Raw genomic sequence first — 12967 nt, 5'->3', positions numbered from 1 at the left:
CTCCCCATCCATCACCAAGATTCAGTCCTGTTCTTCTGATAAGTGTTTGTATAACACTGAGTTCCTTTCCTTTATAGCAATTCTGTTTTGACATTCTGTTTAGTCCTGTGATGAGCCAGTTAATGTCTGCCTCGCCACACTAGATAGTGAGCTCTGTGCAATCAGAAGCTCTGATCTTGTTCACCTTTGTCTTCTGTGCACAGTGCTTGCCGTATAGCAGGCCTTTAGTCAATGTTAAACGAAGGAAATGATTCTTAGTAGCAGTACTGACTACGTTGTGATGATGTCTGCTTCCATCAAAGGAGTGATGCTTTCCTTAAAGTAAAAGACAGGTCCTGTGATCTGGGTAAAATCTCAGTATTTGAACTTACCAGTCTTTTCTGGCCACATCTTAACATTATGCTGACTGAACCCCCTTGGAAATAGAGCGCGGTAACATATTTCATTACATTTAGCATCACTGTCTGTTTCCAGTTTGACTGATCACAATTGAATTACTGCCGTACTGCATATGTGCTGTTGCACAGAATTTAATTTCAACTTCTTGGTTACTTATTTCACTTTGCAGGAAATGTGACTGTTTCGTGGAACTCTTAGGCTTTTAAGAAAGTGAAAATACTGGGTATCTCATGTCCCATCTTCCATCTACCATCCATCTAAATACCATTTTCATTTGGCTTCTCTTATAAGGGAGAAGATGTCAACCGGACACTAGAAGGTGGAAGGAAGCCTCTTCATTATGCAGCAGATTGTGGGCAGCTTGAAATCCTGGAATTTCTGCTGCTGAAAGGAGCAGATATTAATGTATGTAAAGAACGTGGTCATTCTAGAAAAAAAATCTTGTTGTATGCCTTGGGTAATTGTTTTCTAGTCTTGTAAAATAGAAATACAGTCTGAAATTATACCAAATTTCCTGTAACCTAGAACTATATAGTTGGCATTTTTTTTTTAAATAAGCAGAACAAACAGACTTTCTTAAATGGATAAAACCGTGAGTTAGGATGCTTCATTTTTAAGTTCTACAGCAACTTGAGAGTAAACACTGTCACTGTCTATAGGTGGCAAATGGCTGTCATGCAATGGAGGATAGGACTATGTAGTCCTAGAATAAATCCAGACTGGAGTTTTGGACAAAGGTCAGTAGGCCAGTGGTCAGACAGGAGCGGTCACCTCCTGGCTCTTGCCTCTTATAGCTTTTCAGGGTTTTGGAAAAATGTTTAGCCATGGCAGCAAGTGAGATGAACTTTACACATTTCAGGGGACACTATGTCACCCGGCCCCATTGTGGCAGCCTTGTCCCTCTCATTGGCTATTTTCTACGCCCTCTCTTCCCTTCCTGGGCCTCATTCTCATTCCTACAACATCGTGAGGACTTGGGGCTCAGAGAGGCCAGACAATTGCCACAGTGTAAGTGGCAGAGCCAAGGTTTGAGCTGAAGTCAAAGCCCTGTGCCCTCTACTTCACTATGCTGATACTCAAGGAGACGCTGCTTATGGGCTTGGGCCCCGGCAGCTCTCTAAGAGGCTGAAAACTTGTAGCCTTGAAGGGATTTTGTGTAACAAGGCAAAGGGGTAAACGTTGATAGTTCTCTGATCAAATCTAGAAGGAAGGAAGAAATGAAAACTGAAGTCGTTTTTTAATCTCTTATTTCATAGGCTCCGGATAAACATCATATTACCCCTCTTCTGTCTGCTGTCTATGAAGGTCATGTTTCCTGTGTGAAATTGCTTCTGTCAAAGGTGAGATCAATTGCTAATTGTCTTAAAGTTTTTATTTAAAATTCCAGTGAACATCCAGTGAACATCAGTTTCAACACTACTTCATATATCACCTAGTGCTCATCACAACAAGCTCACTCCTTAATCCCCATCACTTAACTTACTTCACCCTTCACCCTTCCCACCTCCCTTCTGGTAACCATCAGTTTATTCTCTACAGTTAAGAGTCTGTTTCTTAGTTTGTATTTTTCTTTCCTCTCTTGGTCATTTCTTCTTTAAATTCTACACATGAGTGAAATCATATGGTATTTGTCTTTCTCTGACTCATTTTGCTCAGCATAATACTCTAACTCCATCCATGTTGTTGCAAATGGCAAGATTTCATTCTTTTTTATCGCTGAGTAATATTCCATTGTATGCACCCCGTCTTTATCAATCAGTAGCCACTTAAGCTGTTTCCATAATTTGGCTGTTGTAGATAATGCTACTGTAAACATCGGGGTGCATGTATCCCTTTGAATTAGCGTATTTGTATTCTTTGGGTAAAAACCTAGTAGTGCAGTTGCTGGATCATAGGGTAGTTTCATTTTTAACTTTTTGAGGAACTTCCATACTGTTTTCCAGAGTGGCTGACCCAGTTTGCATTCCCACCAACGGTGCAAAAGGGCTCCCCTTTCTCCACATCTTCACCAACACCTGTTTGTTGCTTGTGTTGTTGATTTTAGCCATTCTGACAGGTGTGAGGTGATATATCATTGTAGTTTTGATTTGCATTTCCCTGATGATCAGTGATGTTGGCCATCTGGATATCATCTTTGGAAGAATGTTCTTGTCTTCTGCCCATTTTTAATCAGATGATTCGTTTTTTGGTTTTTAAGCTTTGGAAGTTCTTTATATATTTTGGATACTAACCCTTTATCAGATAAGTCATTTGCAGATATCTTCTCCCATTCTGTAGGTTGCTTTTTAGTTTTGTTGATGGTTTCCTTCACTGTGAAGAAGGTTTTTATTTTGACGAAGTCCCAGTAGTTTATTTTTACTTTTGCCTAAGAAGACATCTGGGAAAAGAAGATGCTATAGCCGATATCAAAGAAATTACTTACCATGTTCTCTCTTAGGATTTTTATAGTTTCAGGTCTCAAATTTAGGTCTTTCATCCATTTTGAATTTATTTTTGTGTTATGGTATAAGAAAGTGGTCAGTTCCATGCTTTTGCACTTTGCTGTCCAGTTTTCCCACCGTCATTTGTTGAAGACATAGTCTTTTTCCCGTTGGATATTCTTTCCAGCTTTGTCAAAGCTTAATTGACCATATAGTTGTAGGTTCATTTTTGGGTTTTCTGTTCTATTCCATTGATCTATGTGTCTGTTTTTGTGCCAGTACCATACTATTTTAGTTACTACAGCTTTGTACTATAATTTGAAACCCAGAATTGTGATGCCTGCAGTTTTGTTTTTCTTTTTCAAGGGTGCTTTGGCTATTCGGGGTCTTTTGTGGCTCACGGACTGTTACCAGTTCATGATGGATAAGAAGGTTGGGCTAGAATAAATCAATCCAGCCTCCTTCATCAAGAGTATCTTGCGATGAAAAAACAAGTTAGCTAAACTAAGCACTGTACTTAGTGATGTAGAAAATATTCTGGACTCCTAACCATTTGCAGACTGGTACCAGGTTTAGAGACCACACTTTAAGTAGCCCTTGTATGAAATTTGTAAGCTCCATTTTCTGTCGTACATACTGAGTGAGATTGTTATTAGAGGCAGTTTGCTGTAAATAGGAGCCCTCCAAGTCGTCTGGTGTCTTGATGTGCTTGAGGTCCTGGTAAATTTGGAATCTTCCGGTGTTCACTCTTAGAGGGCGTTCAAAATCCAGCTTCAACAAACCAGTCAGTTGCAGCATTTCTAGCCATGTTACATGGAACCCGCAGGTGTTGGAAGACAAGAAATCTTTGTAAAATAAGGCACCAGTATTAATCCTAAGCTTATCATTTCATTGGCATAGACTGGAAAATGCTCTTTATAGCATTTCACTTGGGATTTTAAAATAAGTCCTGTTGAAGGAAGAAAGATAGAAAAATGAGTAAATGTATATAAAGCATTTTGCCACAGTGCCTAACACATAAGTGTTCAATAAATAGTAGCTTTTATTTTAACTAAGACTGAGGAGGATTTTTAGCTTCATAGAGATAGCTTCAGTAAGATTTAGAAAAAATTGGGAAAGAAGGTTAGCATGTTTGTCTCTTAACACTTTATTGATAATTTTTTTAATTTACCCATAGCTGCATGTTAAACACAATTACTAAATTTCTTTAGGTGTGTGGTTGTTACTGGTTTGGTGTTGGGTTTTTATTTTGGGAGAAGAGATATATATTAATAGTAATTTTTAGATACTACACATTCTATCGATAGGAATAATGTGGTTCTCCAAAAGCCAAAACAAATGGAAATATTCTTGGTTACTGTAGAGGATCTAGAATCTGTCGTAGGATGTGCTCCCCAAAATTTCCAGTCACTATGTCTCCTCACTGTCCATCCCTCCCCCACACCCATGACAAGATTTTTTTAAGTACCTTTGAAAACTACTGGATAATTTCATCCCTCGGAGAATATTTTTGCTTACCGTATTCAAAACTGGTTGTCACAGGCTGCAACTATTGATTCACAGTTTGTTAAAGATTTGTGTAATTCCAATATTTTATTAGTTAGAACTCTTTATACTGCAAGTAACTAAACCCAGCTCAGATAGGCTGAAACAGTAAAGAGATCATGTTGACTCACATAACTCTACCGTTGAGGCACGTAGCCTCGCCCTGGGCTTGAGCCACGTTACCAGGATCTGATTTCTCTTTGCCTCTCAGCTGTTCCTCAGCATAGACTTAATTTAATGCCCTCGGCCTCGATATATCTGCTAAGCGTATAGTAAAAGAAACTGTAATATTACTATCTTGTGTATTTGAAAATTGCTAAGAGTAAATCTTACAAGTTCTCATCACAAGAAAAAGACTAACTCATGTGAGGTATGATAGATATTAACGAAACTTATTGTGATAATCAGTTTGTAATCTATGCATGTATCAAATCATTGTTATAACATTTGTATTAGTTTAAGGGATACATATGTCACTTATGCCCAAAAACTTAATTCATAAGTCACAGTAAAAGATAAAACACACTTTCTTCCTCCTCCTTTCACTCTCCCTGATATTTTTCTACCCAGCTAAGGTTTTGTTCTCTGAAAATAAAAACCTCCATGGGATCCTTTTTAGCTTAGGCTGTATCTAATGTTTATTAAATGAGAGGCTCCTAATAAGCATGCTCTTTCTTCTTAGCCGTATCTCAAACTCTGTATTTCTTTCTGGTAAGTTTCTCTTTCCTCACAGGACAAACAAAAAAACCCAGTTATGGTCATGCCAGAGAAGTCCTGAAACCCTTGTTCTGTATTCCTTATTCCCAAAGCATGGTGCTCCAGGTCCCTGAGACATGACTGGAAGATTCCATTGTTAAAGAATCTTCTGGCTTGATGTGTATATACATTAGGCCCTAACATGGTTTCTTAGAAGGGTCTCTGTAATTATGTACTCTTCTGCTAAATTATTGGTTGTAAGTTGAGTTGTTTGACTTTTAACTAGCTTATTTATTTTTACTTGTAACTGTAATACTGTTATTTTATTTGTGTATGAGTCTTGATTTTTGGAGCTAAGTGACATTCAGAGGTGGCTCTGTTGATGGCAGATCAATTGTACCCATGCAGAGCTATTATTTTAGATGAAAGGGGTTTTTTTACCTTTATGAAAGCAGCATAGGAAAATTTAGTTCTGCTTTTTCAAAATTACTTTTTTTATTATTGCATAACCTTCTTTAATGGATACCCTATAGTTTTGTTAGCCCGATTTTTTTTGGAAATTGATTGTGCTTTCAGAAATCCTTAGTTGCTAAAATAAGGCTATTCCAGTGCATTTTTTTTTTTTTGTTACGATCAATGCTTGTATTATGAAATCTGGTTCTGCCTTTTATCAAAAGTTAGAATCCTTATGGATTATTACGAATTTGTGTTAAAAGTACTTAGTTTGAGAAGTTTACCAAATTGACGTTTTTAATTTATTATCCAGCTGGTATATCATTAGTATAGGGAAAAAAAACAAAATAAAGTTAAAAACTCAGTGTGATCACAACTAATAGGGAAAAAAGAGAAAACCACTAAAACAAAAGAAAGGAGGGTTACTAGAATGATATCAAATCAGTAAGTGATAGTATATCACATAGTTGGGACAAGTTTTCGTGTTTGGTTCTCCTTTAGTGCAGTGGAAGATGAAGTCTGTGACACAAGTGGGAATTTAAAACATTTAATCCTTGATTGTCCATATAGTAAAAGAAAAAACTTTTACAGGGATAGTTACGAGAAATGTAACACGTAGATTTCTGTACGTAAAAGTTATTTGGCCTGATTTTTGAGCTAGAAATTTAAAAAAAAAAGAAAAAGATCAATACATGTGGGACTTCCACTTTGAGATGGAGGCCTGAGCACATGCCATGGTATGAGGTTCATTAGAGAAGACATTGTAATGAATCCTTCAGACACAGAAAGCAGAGGAGATGGCACTGAGGAAAATAACATGCCCCGACACGAGCAAGAGAGTGTCATTGCAAAAGGTAGGAACTGATCCAGGGTGGCTCCAAGCCTTGAAGTGGTTGGTACCCTGAGCAAGAAACAAGTGAAGACTGGATACACCATAAACCCAAAGAGAAAAACCGAGAGGCAAGAAGGATCGTAAGAAATTAGTATATGAAAAAATCTAAGTGAATATTAAAATAAAAAACAAACACTAAAGTTAAAAAAAATAAGCTAGGAAAACAAAATGAGGTAGGGGCGCCTGGGTGGCTCAGTCAGTCAAGCGTCCCACTTCGGCTCAGGTCATGATCTCATGGTTCATAGGTTTGAGCTCCGCGTCGGCCTCTGTGCTGACATCTCAGCCTGGAGCCTGCTTTGGATTCTGTGTCTCCATCTCTCTTTGCCCTTCCCCTACTCTCTTTCTCTCTCTCCCTCAAAAATAAATAAATATTTCTAAAAATTTTTTTAAAAAGCTAAAACTACATAATTGCTGAATGGTAAGATGGTGATCAAAGTTCCTGGTACTTCCACAACATCCAGAGCACATGAAAAATACTATGCAAAACTGGTGAGAAGAGACAAGGGAAAAGAGACAGAACAGGTCAAAATGCAGGCTCGAGAAGCCTCCTGAGTAGCAGTAGCAGAGGAGGAAGAAGCCCAAGCAAGAGTGTGAAACACACATCCAGGATAGAGAAGTGGCAACCAACGAGCACAACAGCAGGGAAAAGGCCAGACCTGATAAGACTTCTACCTGTTTTTATCAAAGCAAAACAGACTGTTTAAGTATATATATCATTTTGAATTGTAATGATCTCAGTTGAATAAAGGTTTTTGGATTTTGTCTTTAAAATCTTAAAAAGTGATAAAAAGTCATGTATGACTTTGAAGACCATGTGTTTTCTGGCATAACTCTGCCACTCTAAAACTGCCATAGACAAACTAGAACAAATACTGAAATTTGTGTGGAATCACAGGAGACCCTGAATAGCCAAAGCTGGAGGCATCACAGTCTCTAATTTCAAGATACCTGCTACAAAGCTTTAATAAAACAGTATGGTGTTGGCACAAAAATACACACATTCTGTCCAGTGGACTAGAATAGAGCCCAGAAACAAACCCATGCTTAATATGGTTAACCTTTGACATTGGCCTTAGCAACATTTTCTAAGGCAAGGAAAAGAAAAGAAAAATAGACTACTGGGACTATACCAAAATAAGAAGCCTTTGCACAGTGAAAGACACTATTAACAAAATGAAAAGGCAACCTACTAAATGAGAGATTTACAACTGATACATTCAATAAGGGGTTAATATCCCAAATATATAAACCTACAGCTCAACACCAAAAAAACCAAAAAACGAAAAACAAAAAAAACACTGCACAAATAGACACTTTTCCAAAGAGCACATGTAAATGGCCAATAGACACATGAAAAGATGCTCAACATCATGAATCATTAGAGAAATATAAATCAAACCCACAGTGAAATAGTACCTTAACACCAGCCAGAATGGCTAGTGTCGAAAAGACAAGGAATAACAAAGGTCAAGGATGGGGGGAAAAGGTAGCCATTGTGCATTGTTGGTGGGAATGTAGATTGGTATAGCCATTGTAGAAAACAGTGTAGAAGTTTCTTTAAAATTTTTTAAGTAGAACTACCATACAATACAGTAATTCCACTACTGGGTATTTATCCAAAGAAAACCAAAATACTAATACAAAAAGGTTTATGCACTCCTGTGTTTATTGCAGCAATCTAGAGTCCATAGATTAATGGATAGAGGAGATACACACACACACACACACACACACACACACACACACACACAGTGGAATATTACTCAGCCATGAAAAAGTATGCAGTCTTGCCATTTGTTACAGCATGGATGGCTCTAGAAGGTATTATGCTAAGTGAAGTCAGTCAGAGAAAGACAAATACCATACGATTTCACTTATAAGTGAACTTTTTTGCTAAAAAGCAAAACAAAAAAGCAGAAACAGAGTCATACTCACAGAGAACAAACTGGTAGTTGCCAGAGAGGAGGGAAAGAGGAGGATGGGCAAGGTGGGCAAAAGGGAGTGGGAGGTACAGGCTTCCAATTATGGACTGTGTAAGTCACAGGGATGAAAGGTGCCGCACAGGAATATGGTCAGTAGCGTCGTCTTAGGGTTTTATGGTGACAGATGGTAGCTGCACTTGTGCTGAGATTCCATAATGTATAGAGTTGTCCAATCCCTGTTGTATACGTGAAACTAATATAACATTGTATGTCTACTGTAATTCTAAAAAGCTGTCCTACACAGTACAGAAATGAGCAAGCATGAGCAAGCATGGCTGCATTCCAGTAAAACTTTACTTACAAAAACCAGCATCTGGGTCACAGTTTGCTGACCGCTGTTCTAGCTCATGAATAGTTTGGAATTTATAGTGCACGTCATGTTAAGGTTCTAGCCCTCAGTGGGAACATGACCCTTCCTAAGTGATGCAAGTTAAGAATGTAGCTGTCATCCTGGATGCTTTTTTCCGACTCTGCTAGTGCTCATTTGTTGAAAAGTTTTATCATCAACTAGTGTAGCCAAACAAGAGCTTACAGGACAAGGATCTGGAATTTTCACTGTTTATTCCTGATTAAAATTTCATATGCCTGAGAAATAGCATCTTTTCATGAACACATTAGTTAAAAGGTTAAGCATGAAATGATACTCGTGAATTAAAATATTAGCCAGTAGACTTTCATAAGTCCAAAATTAATTTCTTTTTCACACCTGTATTTATTTTGATAGACATAAAATTGGTATCTTCTAGTTTGGTTAAAGATACAATTTTCTGAGAGAAATGTTTGCCTCTAGCAAACTCTCCGTTAGACATTTCCTATAATATTGTTATGGTATATAGTATCTGACATCTATCAACATTTCTACATTAATACTTACTAAAATTCCTTATAATTTATGTAATGCCTTATAATTTATATGTTCATAATTGGATTTTAAGAAGTATCCTTGTTTCCTAATCCTAAGGAAAACCATTTCGAAATAAATCAATGTGGGGGAAAGGGAAATATTTAAATGTTTGCTTCTATACCTCAGTTAAAGGTGTTAAGTTTGGGGCGCCAGGATGGCTCAGTTGGTTAAGCATCCAACTTTGGCTGGGGTCATGATCTCACGGTTCATGAGTTCAAGCCCCGCATCAGGCTCTGTGCAGACAGCTCAGAGCCTGGAGCCTGCTTCAGATTCTGTGTGTGTGTGTGTGTGTGTGTGTGTGTGTGTGTGTCTCTGCTCTCGCTCTCTCTCTTTCTCCCTCTCAAAAATAAACATTCAAGAAAGAAAAACATGTTAAGTTTGCTACAATGTAGAATGTAGACAGATAAGCTATGTCATTTACTCTGGTGTGTTCATATTGTCCTCATGTAAGTATATGCTACTATTAAAAATATAAGTATATGCTATTACTAAAAATGACCAACTTCCTGTGAGAACAAGAATTCTTTTAAAGAGAAAAAGTTGTACCCTAGCATGTGAGAATGAAAATCTTGTGAATTGAAAATTTAGCGAAAGTTTTATTTATTTTTTTAAATTTTTTTTTAAGGTTTATTTATTTTTGAGACAGAGAGAGACAGAGCATGAACGGGGGAGGGTCAGAGAGAGGGAGACACAGAATCTGAAACAGGATCCAGGTTCTGAGCTGTCAGCACAGAGCCCGACGCGGGGCTTGAACTCACGGACCGCAAGATCATGACCTGAGCCGAAGTCGGCCACTTAACCAACTGAGCCACCCAGGCGCCCCTAGCGAAAGTTTTAAAACACTAATTACTGTTTTATTCCTAGATTACAAACCTACAACATACTTAAATTATTATTATAAACTGTCATTTGTTATTAGTGATATTTAGCGCATTAAGCTAAAACTGAGAGGAGGAAATCCAAAGAAAATTTGGCTTTGTTTTCCATTATTTCTCTGCTTCACATTGTGTCAAAGAAGTTACCTCCTTAGCAAGTCTACAGTAACCATACGACAAAATAGGTAACCGCTAATTGTGCGACACCAATTTTAGTGACTCATAGCTGTGTAAAGACCACTCTCGAAGTTACTTGCTTCTGTTTGAGTAGGATAAATGAGTGAGGTACAGACACAAAGGTTTGCTCAGCTACCTTTCCTTTTATTAAAAGGAAGTCAAACTACTAATGTTTTACAAAAAGTATGTCTTAGAGTAAAAAATACTAAAACTCAGTCTACGAAAATTTAGAACATTGGTGTTTTTACTGAACATATTTGTGTTCTATTTAAATATCAAGCAGCCAGTTAATGATAAAAACTGAATACCCCCCTCAAATGCCAGCATCGTCAAATCCTCCAAGGGTCTGTCTGTGGTACCGATTTTTGCCGCTTGAACTGAGAATTAAATGTGTAAGATACAGAGATTGGGAAGTCACCCTTCTCAGCATAAACAAATATGTACTTGCAGTTAGAACCCTTTTTCCCTCTGATTACTCACTGCCGCATCCCCAGAAAAACCTAGACAGCTTTACATGTGCTCAAGCGCGGATTTTATGATTGCTCGGAACCCCCAAGTTCTGTTCCATCTAACTTAGGCAGGTTTGGTTTTAAAAGCATTTCAGGACCAGTGACCCTCACTGAACTCAGCGATGCCTTTCTGAATTACTTTAAAAAGAAACTGCATTGTCAGAATTGATCCAGCTCTGAATTTCACCACTTAAATAACGAAGAGACCAGTTGTTACACTGTTGCCCAAATCTCCTACACAAATGTACCCGTTGTAAGCTTGTTGTTTTAAACCATTTAGATCTTTCAGCCTGGCGACCTTATGAAGTACTTCTGGTCAGTGACCTACTTACCGGGTGCCATGGTGCCACACACACCACCCCCAAGTTGAGTTCTCAGTTCTGCCTCATAATCACTTTGTGGTTTTGAGCAAGTTCCTTCACATGTAATCCTAAGCTTGCTCTTCTGCAGCACAGAGCCAGTAGAGTAGTCCCCCGCCCGCCTCATCCAGAGTTTTGCTTTTCATGGTTTTAGTCACCCGCGTCCAGCCACAGTCCGGATTCAGGTGATCCTCCTTCTGACTGTCCTCAGAAGGTCGTTCGTAGCCGAACGCCGTGCGACCGTGCCTGCGTCGTTCACCCCGTTCGTTACATCTCCCGAGGCATCTGATCATCTCCCGTCACCACACTTAAAGGGACCACCTGCACCTCTTCCTTTCCCTTGAACACTTAGAGGCCAGTATAGGCTGACTGATTGGCCCACTTCAATACTGTTGTGTTTCAGGGGGCAGGGAGGCCGGAGGATCGGGAGAGAGGGTAACAGCCAGTCGGTGAACAGTCAGAATACACGTAAGGTCATCTGTCGATAAGTTTGCCATCTCACAGGGTCACAGCGCATGGTGTGCCAAAACAGTTACAGTGGGAACGAAGATCACTGATGCCAGATCCCCAAAACAGAAGAAATGAAAAAGTTTCACATACTGTAAGAATTACCAAAATGTGACACAGAGACAGGAAATGAGCAAACGCTGTTAGAAGAGTGGCACTCATAGACTTGCTTGACCCACGGTTCCCACAAGCCTTTACTTTGTTAAAAAACAAGAGCACTGTATCTGCAAAGCACACTGAAGCAGAACACATTAAATCGAGGTGTGCCTGTATTTACCATGCTGACTTATGTTTGCATACGCAATCCTTTCCTTTGTCCTCTCCAGATTATGAACAGATGCAGAGAACCAGCCTCTTGTTCTCTTTAACGCCCCAGGATAGGAGTTGACAAACAGTTTCTGCAAAGGACCAAAAATAAATACTTGAGGCTTTGCAGACCATAAGGTGTCTGTTACAGCTACCCAGCTCTGCGGTTGTAGCACAAAAGCAGCCATAAGCAACATGTTAAAAATAATAATAATAAGCATGACTGTGTTCTAGTAAAACTGTATCAAAACGATGTCCGGTAATTCACAGAAACTTTATAAATGTTTGTTGAATAGACTTAGGAATTGGTCATCTCTGCAAATGTTCTTTAGCTGGAAAGGGTTCAACAGATGACACACTGTGTCTATAGTTGTACAGGGTTCTTCATTTCCCTGTAGCAGGAGCCACAGAAATGCTGAGAATACCTAAAGTTAATAAATTGTAGAATCTGGGTCTCATCCTAACCTTTTTAGGAGAAAAGCCATAGGTCATTTTTTTTTTTTCAGTTTATTTATTTTGAGAGAGAGAGTGGGGGAATGGCAGAGAGGGAGAGAGAGTCCCAAACAGGGCTCAAACCCACAAACCGTGAGATCATGACCTGAGCCCAAATCAAGAGCCAAACACTCAACCAGGTGAGCCACGCAGGCACCCCAGCAGCCCTCGGTCATTTTTAACTAAAGCTGGCACGGAACACGAGATGTGGAGTCAGAAAGCTCTAGTTACCATAACTTGCTGACTGACTTTGGGCAAGTTTCTTAACCTCTCTGAGCTTAAATTAAATCTCTGTTAAAAAGATAACACTGCCTACTTTACAGGGCTGCTGTGAGGATAAAATGAGATGATATATATGTAGTATTAGGTTAAAAACTCAAAACTGCTACAAAATTTAAGAAACCTAACATTCACTGTGTTGAGTATTGTATTAGGTTTTTGGGGTGCCCAG

The 12967-nt window shown here is 38.7% G+C and overlaps 1 protein-coding gene across 1 annotated transcript in view; it reads left to right on the top strand.

Annotated features, from left to right (window-relative positions):
- The window catches only part of MTPN (myotrophin), a 58131-nt gene that overhangs the window by 33376 nt on the left and 11788 nt on the right, over window positions 1-12967 (top strand). The window contains exons 2-3 of the mRNA XM_049641921.1: window positions 691-804; window positions 1656-1739. Coding sequence (XP_049497878.1) covers window positions 691-804; window positions 1656-1739 — 198 coding nt within the window. The remainder of the gene's footprint in view (window positions 1-690; window positions 805-1655; window positions 1740-12967) is intronic.

This window comes from Panthera uncia, chromosome A2 (assembly GCF_023721935.1).
Source record: "Panthera uncia isolate 11264 chromosome A2, Puncia_PCG_1.0, whole genome shotgun sequence".
In the NCBI taxonomy this organism is placed as follows: domain Eukaryota; kingdom Metazoa; phylum Chordata; class Mammalia; order Carnivora; family Felidae; genus Panthera; species Panthera uncia.
This window is presented reverse-complemented; position numbering and strand designations above follow the sequence as displayed.